Source organism: Geotrypetes seraphini, chromosome 17 (genome assembly GCF_902459505.1).
Source record: "Geotrypetes seraphini chromosome 17, aGeoSer1.1, whole genome shotgun sequence".
Classification (NCBI taxonomy): Eukaryota; Metazoa; Chordata; class Amphibia; order Gymnophiona; family Dermophiidae; genus Geotrypetes; species Geotrypetes seraphini.
In genome coordinates this window covers 23,304,034-23,323,904 of record NC_047100.1, presented here as the reverse complement: position 1 = coordinate 23,323,904, position 19,871 = coordinate 23,304,034, and the positions used below count along the sequence as shown (strand labels likewise).

The window sequence follows — 19,871 nt, the reverse complement described above, 5'->3', positions numbered from 1 at the left end:
ACAACAAACACCTGTCTCTGCCACCAACCAACTCAACAGCCCTCAACTGCTCTCCTAGGCAGTTTTAGGACTCTCTCTAGCACCCCGAAAATAAGACCTAGGGCTCCTTTTACTAAGGCGCACTGGTGTTTTTGCCGCGCGTTCTAACCCCACGCTACGTGCCAAAAACTAATGCCAGCTCAATGGAGGCATTAGCGTCTAGTGTGCACGGCAATTTAGTGCACGCTAAAACCACTAGCGCAGCTTAGTAAAATGAGCCTCTAGTGTTTTTTTTGGGGGGGCCCAAAATTAATATAAGACACTGTCTTGTTTTGGGGGGAAACACGGTAGTTTCATGTTACACAGCTCCTAGCCTTAAACAAAATAAATTAGAAAAGCCAAACAAAGCCCAAAACTTTGAGCTACCCTTTTCATCTCAGCAGGACCTAAGTATTTGATGGCTTTACGTCAGAAAGGGACAGCGGAAGAGTTATTTCCTGGAGAAAATCATGTCTGCCTTCCATTGAAAGGGAAAACAGTGTCTAGAAACTCAGGTGTGAGACAGAAGGTTACGCCCCCCTTATTCAAGTAGCCACATGCCACAGAGAGAGCTCAGACAGCTCATGGAGGTGCTTTAAGAAGTTGATTGTATACCTGCCTAGTTTATATCCTGGTGCCAGCAGCAGTAGGTGTAACAGTACTGGCAAAAAAAAAGAAAACAAATGGGTTAGCAAATGATACAAAGTGAAGACTTCAGAGACATTTAAAACCGCATGTGGTTTATTTTTCATAATTTCATCGAAAAATAGAAAGACCAATGCCAAGACAAATTAAACCTTCACCTTTATTAGTTTCATTCCAAAAGAAAAATACATATTTGTCTTATTTCTCATAGGAAATTTTGTTCATTTCAAAAAAAAATACTACTTTGCAGATCACTCAAAAGTTGATAACATTTGTATCGACTCCGATTCCGTCTACACAAAATTGCTTCTGACTGTAGCAGAAAGAGACTTGGGAGTGATTGTCAGGGAAGACATGAAGTCGGCAAACCAAGTGGAGCAAGCTTCATCCAAAGCAAGGCAAATCATAGGTTGCATACGCAGGAGTTTCATCAGCCGTAAACCTGAAGTCATTATGCCACTGTATAGATCCATGGTGAGACCGCACCTGGAGTACTGTGTGCAATTCTGGAGGCCGCATTACCGCAAGGATGTGCTGAGACTGGAGTCGGTCCAGAGGATGGCCACCAGGATGGTCTCGGGACTCAGGGAGCTCCCGTACGAGGAGCGGTTGGGGAATTTGCAGCTCTACTCACTCGAGGAGCGTCGAGAGAGGGGAGATATGATCGAGACATTCAAATATCTCACGGGCCGCATCAAGGTGGAAGAAGACATCTTCTTCTTCAAGGGTCCCGCGGCAACAAGGGGGCATTCGTGGAAAATCAGGGGCGGGAAACTGCACAGTGACACTAGGAAGTTCTTCTTCACTGAAAGGGTGGTTGATCGCTGGAATAGTCTTCCACTTCGGGTTATTGAGGCCACCAGTGTGGCGGATTTTAAGGCCAGATGGGATAGACATGTGGGATCTATCCGCAAAGATAGATAGCGAGGATCACTGGAGTGGGCAGACTTGATGGGCCGTGGCCCTTATCTGCCGTCTATTTCTATGTTTCTATGTTTCTAGATTCACTAAAGCTTCCAATCCTGTCTCGACGATCGCAAAACCAGTTTTACCGGTTTTGCAGTCGTTCCCCGACCCCGATTCACCTGCTTACCGTTCAGTCTCCTAACCGGTCCGGTCCATGCAAATGAGTAAAACCCCATGCAAAATAGCCAAGCGATTGATTCACTTAACAATTGTTTGGGTATTTTGAATCGGGTTTTACTATCATAAAACCTGACTGCTGCAGACCTGTCAGTAACTGTTACCGACAGGCCTACCTGTCTTTTTTTTAATTAATTTTTTTTTCCATGGCACAGATATTTTGCATGTGTTACACACACAAAATATCTGCCCCATTTGAAAAAAAGACAGACAAACCTGTCAAAAAATGCTGCTCCCCAACAAACATGCCTCCCGGTGACCCACAAATGGCAGGAGGGATGCTGACTCCCTCCTGCCATCAGCGCTCCCCTGAACCCGACAATCCAAAATATGGCAGGAGGAATGCTGACCCCCTCCTGCCATCATGTGAATGCCCCGGCCCCGACCGCTGTCCTGTCCCCCTCCCCCATACCTGTAAACAGGGCCAAGAGGGGTGCTCAGTCCCTGCTCAGTAGGCCTTCAGTCTTCAGGAACAGGAAGAACCACAAAGTCCTCCTGCTTCTCTCCTCCGTCCGGCCTGCAATGCAATGCTGGCCTTAGATCCCGCCCAGGTGCATCATGTGTTGCACAGGGAGCAGCCTAAGGCCCTGATTGGCTCAGGCACCCCAGTCTCCTCCCTTGGGAGGGGCCTGAGACACCTGAGCCAATCAGGGACTTCCTTAGGGCTGAGCCTAAGGAAGTCCCTAATTGGCCAAACAAATGGATGCACAGATGCATGCACAGATGCCCTCCTGACGTGGTCCTGAGGATGAGAACAAGTTGAGGGGGGCAAGCTTGGACCAGAATGGGGCATGATTTGGGCATAACTGGGCAAGGCTGGAGGGCAGGGCTATAGGTCCAGATTTTACAGGAGTAAAATCTAGTAACCCTAACCTAAGTGTCCTGAGAAAAATGCAAGGTGGAACCTAACCCTGTGTTTCCCATGGGAACAATGCATTGCCTTTGTGCTGTTGCAGTTTGCACAAGGTTTTTAGAACCATATCTGTGCGAATAGCAAGATCACACTATGGTACTTCATGTGTTCCTTGTTTTAATCTTTTTTATTAAGGGAGGGAGATGGGAAAACATTTTAATTATTATTCATTATATCTATTTTATTGAAATTATACATGTGGTTTTATTTTCATTAGTTAAGGGGAGGAGGGGTGTGAAAATGTTTGTTGTTGAAATATTTGTATATTTAAAGTGCTTTTGTTTGATTCGTTTATGTTTAAATTCATTGTATTACACTGTTAATAATTGAAACCTAATAAAGATTTACAAAAAAAAAAAAAGAACACAGTACTGTATTTCAGTGTTTTTCAACCTTTTTTGGGCAAAGGCACACTTGTTTCATGAAAAAAATCACGAGGCACACCACCATTAGAAAATGTTAAAAAATTTAACTCTCTGCCTATATTGACTATATATAAAGTAATTCTCTTGAATAGGAATCAAATAAACACAAAGAAAGTATTTTATAATTACTTTATTATGAAATAAAAATTATAAAAATTATAAAATACTTTATTCAGTGCGAAACCTGGGCCTGTTTGGCTGAACACAAAGCTGATATTCTGGCTGGAATGGAAGAAAGACACACACGTAGCTCTTCGTCAACAGCTCTCAGTCTCTCTCTGTATTTGGTTTTTATAGCATACAAAAATAGACAAATATACCCTCCATCCTTTTTATTAAACCACAATAGCAGTTTTTAGCGCAGGGAGCTGCGCTGAATGCCCAGCACTGCTCTTGACGCTCATAGGCTCCCTGCGCTAAAAACCACTATTGCGGTTTAGTAAAAGGTGACCATATTGTAAAATATAGACAGCAGATATAAATTCAGAACTGTGCATAGTAAGTGAAGGGAAGTTTTCATCTCTGGGAATTTACCCAGTTAACTATTAAGTTATTTGGGCAAATTCCTTTGAAAACTGTGGTAATACTGCCTCCACTTTGCTAAATTTAAAATAAAATCATTTTTCCTACCTTGTCTGGTGATTTCTGGTTGCACTTTCTTCTTCTGACTGTGCATCCAATCTTTCTTCCCTTCTATCAGCCTGTATGCTTTCTCTCCTCCACACCTCATTCCCTCCCCCAACTTTTTCTTCCTCTCTCCCTGACCTTTCTTTCTTTTTTTCTGTTTCTCTTCTTTCCTTCTGTTTCCCTGCCTGCCCCCTTTCTTTCTTTCTCCCTGCCGTTCCCCAAGCCACTGCCACTGCCGCTGCCATCGGGGAACAGGACCCACCAATGGATAACAGGCCCCAAAGCCGACGCATGCTCTCCCTGACGTCAATTCTGCAATCGGAGAGGAAGTTCCGCCCAGCCAGGCTGGTGATTTCTGGTTGCACTTTCTTCTTCTGACTGTGCATCCAATCTTTCTTCCCTTCTATCAGCCTGTATGCTTTCTCTCCTCCACACCTCATTCCCTCCCCCAACTTTTTCTTCCTCTCTCCCTGACCTTTCTTTCTTTTTTTCTGTTTCTCTTCTTTCCTTCTGTTTCCCTGCCTGCCCCCTTTCTTTCTTTCTCCCAGCCTCCTGTCCAGCAGTAACTCTCTTCCCTTCCTCCCCTCCCAGCAGCATCTCTCCGTCTCCCTCTCCAGTAGCAGCTGTCCCTTTTTTTTCCTTGCCCAGCAGCTTCCCAGATTCCTTTCCTTCCTCCCCTCCCAGAAGCATCTCTCCTTCTTCTCCCTCTCCAGTAGCAGCTGTCCCTTTTTTTATCTTGCCCAGCAGCTTCCCAGATTCCTTTCCCTCCTCCCCTCCCAGAAGCATCTCTCCGTCTCCTTCTCCCTCTCCAGTAGCAGCTGTCCCTTTTTTTCCTAGCCCAGCAGCTTCCCAGATTCCTTTCCCTCCTCCCCTCCCAGAAGCATCTCTCCTTCTTCTCCTTATCCAGTAGCAGCTGTCCCTTTTTTTCCTTGCCCAGCAGCTTCCCAGATTCCTTTCCCTCCTCCCCTCCCAGAAGCATCTCTCCTTCTCCCTCTCCAGTAGCAGCTGTCCCTTTTTTTTCCTGGCCCAGCAGCTTCCCAGATTCCTTTCCCTCCTCCCCTCCCAGATGCATCTCTCCTTCTCCTTCTCCCTCTCCAGTAGCAGCTGTCCCTTTTTTTTCCTGGCCCAGCAGCTTCCCAGATTCTTTTCCCTCCTCCCCTCCCAGATGCATCTCTCCTTCTCCTTCTCCCTCTCCAGTAGCAGCTGTCCCTTTTTTTTCCTGGCCCAGCAGCTTCCCAGATTCCTTTCCCTCCTCCCCTCCCAGAAGCATCTCTCCGTCTCCTTCTCCCTCTCCAGTAGCAGCTGTCCCTTTTTTTCCTAGCCCAGCAGCTTCCCAGATTCCTTTCCCTCCTCCCCTCCCAGAAGCATCTCTCCTTCTTCTCCCTATCCAGTAGCAGCTGTCCCTTTTTTTTCCTGGCCCAGCAGCTTCCCAGATTCCTTTCCCTCCTCCCCTCCCAGAAGCATCTCTCCTTCTCCCTCTCCAGTAGCAGCTGTCCCTTTTTTTTCCTGGCCCAGCAGCTTCCCAGATTCCTTTCCCTCCTCCCCTCCCAGATGCATCTCTCCTTCTCCTTCTCCCTCTCCAGTAGCAGCTGTCCCTTTTTTTTCCTGGCCCAGCAGCTTCCCAGATTCTTTTCCCTCCTCCCCTCCCAGATGCATCTCTCCTTCTCCTTCTCCCTCTCCAGTAGCAGCTGTCCCTTTTTTTTCCTGGCCCAGCAGCTTCCCAGATTCTTTTCCCTCCTCCCCTCCCAGATGCATCTCTCCTTCTCCTTCTCCCTCTCCAGTAGCAGCTGTCCCTTTTTTTTCCTGGCCCAGCAGCTTCCCAGATTCCTTTCCCTCCTCCCCTCCCAGAAGCACCTCTCCGTCTCCTTCTCCCTCTCCAGTAGCAGCTGTCCCTTTTTTTTCCTAGCCCAGCAGCTTCCCAGATTCCTTTCCCTCCTCCCCTCCCAGAAGCATCTCTCCTTCTTCTCCCTATCCAGTAGCAGCTGTCCCTTTTTTTTCCTGGCCCAGCAGCTTCCCAGATTCCTTTCCCTCCTCCCCTCCCAGAAGCATCTCTCCTTCTCCCTCTCCAGTAGCAGCTGTCCCTTTTTTTTCCTGGCCCAGCAGCTTCCCAGATTCCTTTCCCTCCTCCCCTCCCAGATGCATCTCTCCTTCTCCTTCTCCCTCTCCAGTAGCAGCTGTCCCTTTTTTTTCCTGGCCCAGCAGCTTCCCAGATTCTTTTCCCTCCTCCCCTCCCAGATGCATCTCTCCTTCTCCTTCTCCCTCTCCAGTAGCAGCTGTCCCTTTTTTTTCCTGGCCCAGCAGCTTCCCAGATTCTTTTCCCTCCTCCCCTCCCAGATGCATCCCTCCTTCTCCTTCTCCCTCTCCAGTAGCAGCTGTCCCTTTTTTTTCCTGGCCCAGCAGCTTCCCAGATTCCTTTCCCTCCTCCCCTCCCAGAAGCATCTCTCCGTCTCCTTCTCCCTCTCCAGTAGCAGCTGTCCCTTTTTTTCCTAGCCCAGCAGCTTCCCAGATTCCTTTCCCTCCTCCCCTCCCAGAAGCATCTCTCCTTCTTCTCCCTATCCAGTAGCAGCTGTCCCTTTTTTTTCCTGGCCCAGCAGCTTCCCAGATTCCTTTCCCTCCTCCCCTCCCAGAAGCATCTCTCCTTCTCCCTCTCCAGTAGCAGCTGTCCCTTTTTTTTCCTGGCCCAGCAGCTTCCCAGATTCCTTTCCCTCCTCCCCTCCCAGATGCATCTCTCCTTCTCCTTCTCCCTCTCCAGTAGCAGCTGTCCCTTTTTTTTCCTGGCCCAGCAGCTTCCCAGATTCTTTTCCCTCCTCCCCTCCCAGATGCATCTCTCCTTCTCCTTCTCCCTCTCCAGTAGCAGCTGTCCCTTTTTTTTCCTGGCCCAGCAGCTTCCCAGATTCTTTTCCCTCCTCCCCTCCCAGATGCATCTCTCCTTCTCCTTCTCCCTCTCCAGTAGCAGCTGTCCCTTTTTTTTCCTGGCCCAGCAGCTTCCCAGATTCCTTTCCCTCCTCCCCTCCCAGAAGCATCTCTCCTTCTCCCTTTCCAGTAGCAGCTGTCCCTTTTTTCCCCTGCCCAGCAGCTTCCCAGACTGATAGTGGTTTTCTCCCCTCCCAGCAGCTCTTCTTACTTCCCAGCGCAGCGATTCACGAAGGCAGCCTCGGGTCATTTGTTGTGTCGCGCCGCCTCTGAGGAAAGAGGAAGTTGCGTCATCAGAGGCAGCCGCGACTCAGCAAAAGCCCCGAGGCTGCCTTCGTGAATCGCTGCGCTGGGAAGTAAAGGAGAGCTGCAGAGAAGGGAGAAAGCCACTGTCGGAGGCTCCCCAAGATCTCTCCGGCCCAGCGCACGCTTCCGATGCTGATCTTGCCGGTCCTGCGCGGACCGGCAGGAAGTTCAAATGAGTCAATCTTGCCGGTCCTGCGCGGACCGGCAAAAATTTCCTGCGGACCGGCGGTTGAAGAACTGTGGATTAGATCGCCAAGACAAAGTGAGTCCTGGGTGATCGACTCACTTTGCCTTGGCGAGCTACTGGCGCCCCTGCCTCGGGCCCCCTGTAAGCTCCGGGCCCGGCGGCCCTGCGGCACACCAGGCAACATCTCGCGGCACACTAGTGTGCCGCGGAACAGCGGTTGAAAAACACTGCTGTATTTTATTTCAGTGGGTTATGCTGTAGATTCAGGTGAAGTTTTGTAGAGTTTTTTATGGCCAAACGAGGCATACATTGTATTTCTTCTGGCGATGAGTAATGCAATCAAATGTGAAATAACAAACATCTCTAACTCATTTAGGACTTGTAGGCATGACAGGCTGAAACAGGATTTTCAGACCGATGTCAGTAAGTCGTGGTTTAATGTTTAAAACATAAGAAATACCAATCGGGAGAAATATGTGCTCAGTCAATGCTACAGGGTTGGGTTTTTTTGTTTTGTTTCAGGCTTCCATTTATCTAAATTGCATTTTATCAGGGAGTAATTTCTTGCCTGTTAGTAACTCTGGCACCTATAACCTGACTTTATGCTATGAGGGGTGTCCAATAATTTAACTACCTGTATATGAAAGAAAGTAGCAAGCATCTTGAAATAAGTCTGTGCATGTTATGACTTATCTCAAGGCTACCCGTGCACAGTTGCGGCTCAGTGGAAGTCTAACATTCCAAGAGACAGGATGTCAGGAGAATCCTCGTGTGAATCAAGTAAGAAACTGCTAGATTTGGAGCACTATACAGAGATAAAATTTCTCACAAAATAAGGGAAAAAGCCAAAGGAGGTCCATGAATGCATGACTGCAGTTCATGGAGAGCCTGCCCCATCATCCTACAAAGTAAAATTTTGGAGCAAGCAGTTTAAGTGGGGTAGAGAGTTCATTGAATATGACCCTTACACTGGATGGCCTGTGGAAGCAACTTCCACAGAAATGTGCAAGAAAGTTGAGGATTTAATTTTGTCAGACAGACAAATTAAGATTTCCTGAACAGCTGAAGAAATGGGCATCTCGGCAAATACAGTTTGGAAAATAGTTCATGAAAAGTTGGGTATGTCCAAGGTTAGTGCAAGATGGGTTCCAAGAATGCTAACACCAGTGTGTTCATTCTGCTGCCCCTCAATATTTCTCCTCGCTTCTCTCTCCTTATGTACCTCCCAGAGAACTCCATTCCTCAGTTAAGTCACTCTTAACGTTACCCTTCTCCACGGCCAATTCCAGACTTCGTTCCTTTCATCTAGCTGCACCCTATGCCTGGAATAAATTATGAGTTTGTCTTCCAAGCTCCTTCCCATCCCTTGTTGAAAAGCAGACTGAAAACCCACCTTTCTGATATAGCTTAAAATCCTTAATCCTACTCCTCTGCCCTCCAACCCAGCCAGCTGATTAACCGTTCCCCTTAACTGTATCGATGACATCTTGTTTGTCTGTCTTACCTGTTTAGATTGTAAGCTCTTTCGAGCAGGGACTGTTTTCTTACTCTACGTGACTCTACAGCTCTGTGTGTGTCTGGTAGTGCTATAGAAATAATTAATAGTATTAGTAGTAGAAGGCCATGAAGCTCCAGTGCTATCAGGAGAACTTGGAGATGCTCCGTGAAGACCAAGTGAATTATTTTCATTGTTTAATGACTGGAGATGAGACTTGGGTCTGTCACAGAGATCCCAAGTCCAAAATGGAGTCAATGAAATGGAACAACAAGTCATCCCCCATCCCAAAAAGTTTAAGAGAGAAATATTTGCAGGTAAAGTCATGGCAACTTATCTTTTGAGATGATGAAGGACTTTTGCTTCTGGAGTTCATGCCACACAAGTCAACCATAACTGGGGAGAGTTACACCAACACAATGATCACTTTCTGTGAGTCAATCAAGGAGAAAAGACTAGGAAAACTCACAGCAGATGTGCTCCTTCACAATAATCCGTGATTGTGGGTTTCAGCAACTCAACCATCCATCCTACAGCCCTGACCTGGCTCCCTTGGATTATATCCTGTTCTGAGTTTTGAAGAAATCTCTTTGTGGACAGTGGGTTTTCAAGTGATGAAGACGTCAAGGAAGCTGCAACATCCTGGTTTGAAGGTCAAAATGAAGAATTTTCAAAGGGGTTGCAGGAAAAGTGAATGAAGTATATGCTATCATGGAACTATATTGAAAAATAAAACAAAATTCTCATGAAAACTCTTCTTTTTTATGAAGTAGATAACCAGTATATGAGGGGCATTCGATAATTTCTGGAAGTTCTATAGATACAGAACGCTTAAGAACATAAGAATTGCCGCTGCTGGGTCAGACCAGTGGTCCATCATGCCCAGCAGTCCACTCACGCAGCAGCCATCTGATCAAAGACCAGCGCCCTAACTGAGACTTGCCCTACCTGCGTACATTCTTGTTCAGCAGGAACTTGTCTAACTTTGTCTTGAATCCCTGTTTTCCCCTACAACAGATTCTGGAAGAGCGTTCCAGTTGTCCACCACTCTCTGGGTGAAGAAGAACTTCCTTACGTTTGTACGGAATCTATCCCCTTTTAACTTTAGAGAGTGCCCTCTCGTTCTCTCTACTTTGGAGAGGGTGAACAACCTGTCCTTATCCACTAATAGAGAATGACAAGGTGACATAATTAATCACTGTTCCTTTCCCCGCGAATAACCGCGGGGAAACAATCCTGTGTCATTCTTACATGTCTATCTCAACCTCAGTCCTTCTACACCAACATTCGTCAATGCAAGGCTTAAGGGTCTGTGGTTGAGCCCATTCATACTCTTGATTCTTCCCTCTCTCCTTGAATAATGAGATGGTTGAGATGGTTTCCTGCGGTTATCCACGGGGACGGGAACGGTGATGAATTTTGTCACCGGGTCATTCTCTATCTACTAAGTCTATCCCCTTCAGTACCTTGAGATGACACTTGAGATACTGTTTGAATAGAATGCACTTGTAAAAGAAAATTATTAATATGATTCCTGCTACTAAAATAGAATGCTTTTAAACGCAGTTACTACCATTAACACGAATTAAAATCAAGTTGGCCTTCCTGCTGTCAATTCCTGTTTCTATACTTCATTTTCTTTGTAGAGCTCCTCATGATCTTTTCTTGCATTAGTAGTTTTGAATAAAAGTAAAATGTGTCTCTCCTGATGATTAGAACTTAGTAACGTAGTAGATGATAACAGAAAAAGATCACCTGGTTATTCTGTCCATATTGGTAAGGATACATCCTTGCTACCGGATAGTTCGTGTGACCACCTGTAAGATTTCCAATCCAGGACAGTCCGTTTGGTTTCCTTATTGTACTCGTCTTGTGTATAAGAATATAAAAGATCCTCACTTAGCTTCCTTGAGCATTTTCTCCAGGTCAAAACATGAGCTCTGTAAACAACTAAACAGTCAATACAAATGAGGCCTAACTCAAATATCTGGCCTCTTAGGGGAGCTCAGAATGGTTTATATGAATTGGTTCAGGTACTCAAGCATTTTTCTCTGTCTGTTCTGGTGGACTCACAATCTATCTAATGTACAATGGGGCAATGGGGAGATTAAGTGACTTGCCCAGGGTCACAAGGAGCAGCGTGGGTTTGAACCCACAATCTCAAGGCGCTGAGTGGACAATGACACGGAGACAAATTTGTCCCTGTAGGAACTCAATTTCTCCATCCTGTCCCCGTGAGTTTTGTCCCTGTCCCATTCCTGTAAGCTCTGCTTTAACCGCACTTAACGATTTTAAAGTGTTTGAGGCTTGTGTAGATGAAGACAGAGCATGCAGGAATGGGGCGGAAGCAGGAAAAGAAACTCGGACGGGGCGGGAAAATGAGTTCCTGTGGATATGGGGAAAAAAATTTGTCCCCATGTTGTTCTCTAGTGCTGAAGCTGTAGCTTTAACCACTGCTCCTCTAGAAATCAAAATGTAGTAGAAGTGAGCCAAGTCTAGGACAATGAAGCCATTGTGACATCGCTGATGAGGTTGGTCTTAGGCATTGGTGGAAGGAGGCATTATGATGTCACACTATCAGCTCTGGTTATCAGAGGCTGAAACGTTTCATACTATTTATTTATTTATTCATTCAATTTTCTATACCATTCTCCCAGGGGAGCTCAGAATGGTTTACATTAATTTATTCAGGTACTCAAGCATTTTTCTCTGTCTGTCCTGGTGGGCTGTCAATCTATCTAATGTACCTGGGGCAACGGAGGGATTAAGTGTCACAAGCACCATATTCTCCCCTTAGGCCACTAAGTGCCATGCAATAGGCGCCTTTTAAGGGTATTTGCCAAGTGACACCTATTTTATTGGACTAACTAACTAATTGGAGTCTTTTTGTTTTGTTTTATTTCTACCTATTATCTGCATCGGGTGCAAAAGCATTTCCTACATTAGTAAATGGAAAAGCGGCATAATTTCAGCTGCTCCTTGAGATAAAATAAAGATCACCTGTGTTTTGTGGGAATCGTACATATACTTTCTAATAGAATGGTTTTTTTTTTGTTCTTTGCAGGAAGCAGACTGAACAAAGATCTAAAGCACTATCTTAATCAGAGATTCCAAAAAGGATCACCAGATCACGAACTGCAACAGACTATTAGAGATAACCTTTATCGCCATGCTGTGCCTTGTAAGTAGAAGAAAACTTAATTGTCCAGTTATGGGAGTGAACTTCTGTAGGATACGTGATTCCCGGTCAACGCCTTCCTCCTCTCTAAAAAGACTTGATTTGGTGCCTATAAAACAAAGTACACTGACCAATTGATATTCAGCCTGCAGCAGTCCGTGATATTTTTTTAAGCCCACCATCATTATCCTCTGGGTATTTACTGTCCGGCCATATATGGCCACTAGCACTGAATATCCAGGGTAAATTGCGACTGCAGCCAGGACCCACATAAAACACTCATGCAAGCTCCTGCTGGTCCCTCTGCCCATTTGATATCCCCTTACTTTGGTCCTGATTCTCCTTCTTCTCATCTGAAGATAGCTCAAGTCCAGGCCTGCATGCCCCCCACAGGTTTACTTAGAAAGTCCCTAGTAGCCTAGAGGAGGTTATATGGGCAGGAGCAATGCTTAGCCCCTCCTACCCATTGCAGTGCCATATATAGAATCTGGTGTGTATATGTGTGTGTGTGTGTGTGTGGGGGGGGGGTATATGTATTATGTTTCTAAAATTGTATTGATTTTGTGAAAGCATAGTGCTGTTTAAAATGAAAAGGGTGATCAGATGTTCATAATACCCATATTAATGATTTATTATACAATTGTTGAAGTTTTCCAGGTCGTGTCTTCTCATGCATGTCTGGGTAGGTAGAACAGACGTTTCAGCCATCATGCTGTGGCTTTCTTCAGGGTGTGCTATGAGGTCTGCAGTTTGTCTTTATACAGTACTAGTGTTTAAGCCTATTACATTGACGGGTGCTAGAATATATGCCTGTCTGTCTTTCTTTATTTATGTCTCTCTCCCTGCTCCTGTCTCTCTCTTCCTTTCTTTCTGTCTCTCTCCCTGGCCTCCTTTGTCTGTCTGTATTTTTTTCTGTCTCTCCTCCCTCCCCCCCCCCCACATTTTCCTTTGCAGAAGCAGCAGCGGTGTTTCCCTTCCCCTCCAGGTCCCTGTGAAGCAATTCCCTTCTCTTACTGTGAGCTGTCCTGCTCCGTTTGGCCCCTCCGTTCTCTTAATGCGATCTGGCCTGCTCCGTTCAGCCCTCCCCCTTCCCTTCCCGCGGGCTGGCCTGCTGCGGCCGAAGGTTTTTGTTTTAAGTTTTAAAAGTGCCGCTGGCGTCTCCTCTCACACTGCTGATCCTCCTGTAAAGAGCAGCCTGCGATGGTGGCCAGCTTTAGTGAACCTCGCAGGCCGCTCTCCAGCCTCGGTAGCACGTTCCCTCTGACGCACGGGATCGCGTCAGAGGGAATGTGCTACCAAGTTGGAGAGCGGCCTGCGAGGTTCGCTAAAGCCGGCCACCATCGCAGGCTGCTCTTTACAGGAGGATCAGCGGCAGCGGCGAGTGAGGGCCGAGGTGTGTTCCCTGCCGAGGACGCGGGCAGGGAGAGAGCTTGCCTGGCTTCCAGGGTGAGTGAGGGCAGGAGGAGGGGAGTGGCCAGAATGTTCCCTGCCGCTGAGTTAGCTGCCATGGATCACACACCACAGCGGCAGGGAACACGAAATCCTAAGTGCGCATGTGCGCTTAGGGTTTTATTATATAGGATATAGTGGGTCCTCAAACCTGATTGTCTGGAGCTTAAGGTGACTGAAGCAGCAAAGTTTACATGGTGGCACAATTTGAAGAAAGTGGGGATAATGCTTGCTTTTCTGCAGCAGCATAGGAAGGCTAGCCGGGTTAATTTTAGGCCTCTTTATGGCATAATGATGCTGTATGATTGACAAATTGAACTTCTTTTGTGTGGGCAGCATTCTGATTTTGAGGTATGTACCATTAAACAATCATGCATAAATGAAGGGGGATTGTTTTATATCATTTTTAAAAGTGATGTATGCATTGTCTCTCATTCCTCGATTAAGGTATCTTTAAATCGGTGCAAAAATCCTTTCAGATTTTCCCAGCACGGCTCTGTTGAGGGTGCAGAGGGTAATGTTTGAGTAGCTTGTGTTGCGTCTTCCATCCGTTTTCATTGTGCTGATTGCTTTTTTGTGTCCCTCACTCAAACCAGTGTGAGGATGTTAAAAGCTGGAAGGGATGTCTTAGATCCTGTGTACATTTTTTTTTGTACTGAGTACAGAAGTTAAAGCCTTCATCTTATATCTACTGTCTATTGGGTTGGGTAGGAAAAGCTGAATCGCCTTCTGACTTTGAAGTAAATGAATTAGTTTTGCCTTTCCTTAAGAAAATCCAGGATCTGATAATTTGTCTGAAGAATAGAGTTTCCATGACTCTTCATGTATCTGAGGTTTCACGGGAGTCATCTAATCAGCTGCATGTTATCTGTCGGGGACAGATTTCGTACAAACGTAAGGAAGTTCTTCTTCACCCAGAGAGTGGTGGCAAGCTGGAACGCTCTTCCGGAGGCTGTTATAGGGGAAAACACCCTCCAGGGATTCAAGACAAAGTTAGACAAGTTCCCGCTGAACCGGAATGTACGCAAGTAGGCACTGGTCTTTAATCTAGGGGCCACCGCGAGAGCAGACGGCTGGGCACGATGGACCACTGGTCTGATCCAGCACCTGCAATTCTTTTGTTCTTACGTTCTTATTACAGGCTGACCTGATTACCATATTTCAGTTGCTTCTGCTGACTAGACTGGATTATTGCAATGCTCTGCATATGGATCTTCTACGAATGCATTGAAAATACTGTAAATATGGGTGGGTGGGGGAGGGAGCTGTCATTGTTGGGGAGGGGGGTGTCTCGGCACAACATTAAAAAAAAAATGGGTACAGATGATGCCTGTTTAAAAAGCAAAACAAAAAAATTGCCTACTCCTCTTGCCCCAAACAGCAGGAGGCTTTGGGGAGTCCTCTGCCGCTCAACTGTTCAAGCTTCCTCTGCCGTCTCTGCACATATATGTTAGTTGCTTTCTCCAACGATTGATCGGATGGAATTACGGTGGACCTCTGCCAAATTCATTTGCATGCAAAATTGTTTTAACATTGATCTCCATTTTCAAATTGGACAATTTACCGGCACCGCAGTGACCCATAGGATCTTAAAAGTAGTTTTCGAGCATTATTTATTTTCTGGATACGCACTGTTGCCTAGTTGTTGATGGCAAGCAGCCTCTTGTGTTTTTGTTATGCCTAATTACTGTTTGCTTTTATTTAACTTGGGTGGTGGTGGTGTGTTATTTAGCAATCATACCTCACAATAAATAGATCTGTGGCCATTTTGCTTGAGCTTTAATTTCGGTCTGATGTTAAGTTATTTATCCAGTTGTGTGATAGGTATGGTTTTCATAGTCGCCTTGGAGAAAAGGAAGATCTCGTGCCCTCTGTCATTGTGCCAAGCCAGTAGTTGTGATCATCGCAAAAAATATCTTCTAGAGATTCTTGGAATGGAAGTAGTGAGGTAATACAGTAATTAACAAGGGTAGGAACAGTCTTTGTTAAAGCTTGAGCCTTTGCATCATTAAAAAAAAAAAATATATATATTTTTTTCTGTTTAGAAAGGATACATCCGTACATATACTGAATATTATGGCATAATCTGAGGGTCGAGCACAGAAGGGAGGTTAGAGTGGTCGATTGATTTGGTAATTCAGTGTCTGTCTTTGAATATTTGAAGTAATGGTCTAGAGTTCTTAAAGGTTTCTGTTGCAGAATCCATAGGGAAATCAATATGTTTGTTTATGGGAGTTAGAAGAAATATATTATGTTATTTCAAGGGTTTATGAAGTAGTACTAGAGATTTTTTTGCTGTATTATATAGAAATTGATTAATTTTGTATTAATTGTATATTGGATGTATGCTTTAAATTACTGATAGTAAATCACTTTGAGTTGATTGAAAATGAATAAGAAATTGAAGCATAAATAAATATGCACTGCTTTTCAAACATTTATCAGGACGACATCAGCTGGTTATAATTTAGCAAGTACCTTAGGCTAGGTTGAACAGAGTATGAAAACCAAAATGGATTGTTAGGGAAGGCCTAAGAGGGCTGAAGCTGCCCGACGCTGTGGAAGTGAGCCCTGGACTCTCGGCAGGTTTTTCATCATATATATTTTTTTTCATGTCACTATGGGCATGAGGAAAGTGAAACTCAAGACTTGTCTGATGGGTCGGTGTTGGCAACTTAGCCTTCTCCATATGTGGTGCTGTGGTGCATGAAGCTTCAGGGAAAGGCTTGGTGATGTGATCACGTGTCTCCTTTGTTGAGGGCTCTTCATTGGTTGCCAGTTCACCTTAGAATTCAGTTCAAGTGTGCTACCTTAGCGTTCAAAATTTTGAATGGAGTATTTCAGCCTTTGGCCCCTATTTCTCTTAATCTAATTCCTTTATTCCCTTAATTGAAGGGAAAGAAAGATTATACAGTTCAGAGGTTCTTGGTCTTTATAGTTCGTAAAGAATTATGTCTCTCGCTCCTTTGTGGACATCTTCTATTTGGAACAAACTACCAGTTGAGATCAGATCTACTTTTTCTCTTTGGGCTAGATTCACTAAGCAAACCGATCGTTACCGATCGATTTGCGATCACTTTGCGACCCTGGCCTGATTCACTAAACTTACTCCCGATCTGATCTGTACATGCAAATGAGGGGGAGTGGCATGCAAATATAGGAAGGAAGCAATTAACTAAAAAAAAAAAAAAATCAAGAACACTGATTGGGCTGGCCAATCAAAGAAGCGACTGCTGGGGACCGGTCGCTCACATCCTTTCCGACTGTCCTGCTCTCTGCCTGAAATCCCAGCCCTGTATCCCTGAAACCATCAAAAAAGCGCCCTGCTCTCTGCCGCCCTGCTTTCTTCCACCCTGCCTCTCTGCCCTATTTCGCCATGCCACCCTAGTCTTTGCTGCCCTGCCTCTCTTCTGTCTTCCGCCATGCCTCTCTGCGAGCCCATGTTTTATGCTTTAGGATTCCTGGAATTCCACTGCCAAACTGTTTAATGTTTTGTAAAGACATTACTGTTGAGATAAGAGATTCTACTCTGTAATAAACCACACAGGAGAGTTGGGCACGATGGGTGCTTTACAATTTACCAACATTAAAGAACACTGATAACATTAAATCCGAAAATTGTAATATTATAGCACTATTAAATTTTCTTCCCTCATTAACTCTGTACAGATGAACACCCTTGAACATACAGTAAAGGTGGTACAACCACTTGTAGTGTATTTAAAATCACTGTCTGCTGCCTCCTAATATATTTATTACCTGTATATGTGTATATATATATATATACTGTAAATGATAATTAACATTTTCTCTGCGTACACTTTGCTTTGTGTTTTTTTTAAATTTTGTAGTTACCATTATCTATTAAGATTATATTGTGTGTATATGAAAAATGAATGGAAGAAATCGCATTACAGTTCGTACTATTATGGGGGTGGGGTCTGAGGCGGAGCATGGGCAGGTCTGGGGCGGAGCTTGGGCAGGGGTATTCGGTTGATATTTGTTACTCTTGGGGGATACTTGGCTTGAAGAAGTTGAGAAACTCTGTATTGGATTACAGAACTGTCGTTTGACCTGGGGAGCTATGGAAAAATTTTGAAAGATTAAGTGAGCCGTGAACAGAAAAAGTTTGGGAACCACTGCTATAACCCGCTTTGAGAATAGGATAGAAAATGAATATCATTATCTGATCACCATTGTTTTTCCTTTAAGTGTAAACAACCCGTCTACAGGAATCTATCCTGACCAAATCTTTACCTTTTCTTTGGAGTATGTATGTTAGGTAATTTGGCAGATCATCTGTAGTTCCTGTGCTCTGAATTAATATATTTATATTTAATGTAAAGGTAATGCATTCTTCCGTAGAAATACATTTTTATATTATCACTGCTGACTTTCTAATTCTATAGAAACATAGAAACATAGAAATAGACGGCAGATAAGGGCCACGGCCCATCAAGTCTGCCCACTCCAATGACCCTCCCTATCTATCTTTGCGGATAGATCCCATAGAAACATAGAAATAGACGGCAGATAAGGGCCACGGCCCATCAAGTCTGCCCACTCCAATGACCCTCCCTATCTATCTTTGCGGATAGATCCCATAGAAACATAGAAATAGACGGCAGATAAGGGCCACGGCCCATCAAGTCTGCCCACTCCAATGACCCTCCCTATCTATCTTTGCGGATAGATCCCATAGAAACATAGAAATAGACGGCAGATAAGGGCCACGGCCCATCTATATAGCCACTCAACCTTCTTGCTTTACCAGGAGTGGTCAACTGCTTTTCAAGACTGCCAGAATGACTATGCATGAGATCTATTTTCATACAATGGAAGCTGTAGCTGCTAATCAGACTCAAGCATGTTCATTGTGGCAATCTTGAAAACCCAACTGGGTTGTGGACCTCAAAGACTCTCCTTGCCCACCCCTGCTTTAACATCAATACTGAAGTGTTTTGGAGTTGTTCAAATGCTACTTCTGGCCACCATGAGATCGTTCCCCTTCTCTAGCTCAACATGGAAGAATTTCTTTTGCAATCACTCATGAAACAGACTAGATGGACCATCCAGGTCTTTATCTGCCATCATTTATATGGTTTTTTTTATTTTTATTTAATATATATGCATTTTAGTTGTAAGTTTAGCAGGGCATTATGAATGCTTGTAGTTGGGGCTATACTGAATATTTGTATTCGATTCAATTCACTCATTGCTATTTGGCTGAATGTTGATTTAGATTCCAATATGAATAATCCAGGCCTGTACTGTGCTAAATTCTAAAGAAATAAACATGTTATATTAAACAGTTATTTGTATTTCGTATTTGTATTCGTCGTAATAATATTTTTTCATTGTTTGTATTCAGCTTAATAGTAAAAATGCTATTTAGTACAGCTCTTCTTGTAGTAATAGCTCATGTGAGAATCTCAGTATCTGGGACCTTCTCTTGACATATTATTTCATCAGACAGTCCACGTGAAATTGATTCAACTTTATAACATATCATCTAAACACTGTTTAAGTTTCACTTGTATATAGCAGAGTTGGGCAACGGTTTTTTAATTAATACCTTTGCTCTCTTTCATATCTGCACATATTCAGCTAAATACCACACTTGCTTTGCTAATCTGGCACTGCATTAGTCCTGAATATGGACTGCACCTGACAGCACACTGCTGAGATAATTGAACTTGTTGAGGTTTCCGTGAGAGTTTGGTCCTTCATTATATAGTTATAGATACCGCATAAGCTTTCCTTGGCTTATTTAACCCTTCCGACTTCTTATGGTTGATTATGAGAACAAAATTGTTGTAACCTAAGAAAAAATAATCCATATTCATCTGAATATTGACGTTTTGGCATTAGCAAGCAGATAAAGTCATTAGACAAGAGGATCATGGATAATCACTTCCTGTAGGTTTGTTTTTCCTGTAGTCTCGTAATTGAAGAGCTTACCATCTGGTATGTGTTGCCAATCCAAAATCATAGCCTCAAACAGCATCTGTAGGCTTGGCAGGGAATATGTGAAAAAAGTATTGCAGCAAGTAAGCAGCCTTGCTCGACTCCCTTGGAAATAGATGACTGGAGTTAGCCATACTACCCTGATAATACCTCCCGCCCTGTGGATGAAGGAAGCGGGTGACCAGAAGTGGATCATCCAAAGCAGGAACGAGCATCAAGTTTCAAGTTGATTAAAAATTTGATTGATCGCATAGCGTGGTTTCTAGGCGAGGCACATTAAAATACTAGATTCCTATCAATTCAGTTGTGCTCGGTCACCTCCACCAAGGTCATGTCTGGGGCAAACACCAGGACCAAGATTTTCAAGGAACCATCACAGCACAATGTTGTTCCTACGCCTAATTATTTGTACGTATTGCACAACTGTTGTTGTTAGCAATGTCTCTATAATATATCTCTATATCATTACAACATTGAAAGTACCGATGTGTAAATTGCACTTATATGGGAGCCCGAGAGCCCCATGTTGATGGGCGGAATGTAACATGGGGCTGGTTGGCCCTAGTGTCAAGTGAGGATTTGGTGGTGGGCCTGTCAGTGTAGGC

General features: G+C 44.5%; 1 protein-coding gene across 28 annotated transcripts in view; it reads left to right on the top strand.

Annotated features, from left to right (window-relative positions):
- Positions 1-19,871, top strand: part of MAGI1 (membrane associated guanylate kinase, WW and PDZ domain containing 1) — a 466,555-nt gene that overhangs the window by 143,719 nt on the left and 302,965 nt on the right. For all 28 annotated transcript variants that reach the window (XM_033926036.1, XM_033926027.1, XM_033926019.1 and 25 more), the window contains exon 2: positions 11,737-11,853. In XM_033926036.1, the coding sequence (XP_033781927.1) occupies positions 11,737-11,853 (117 nt within the window). The remainder of the gene's footprint in view (positions 1-11,736; positions 11,854-19,871) is intronic.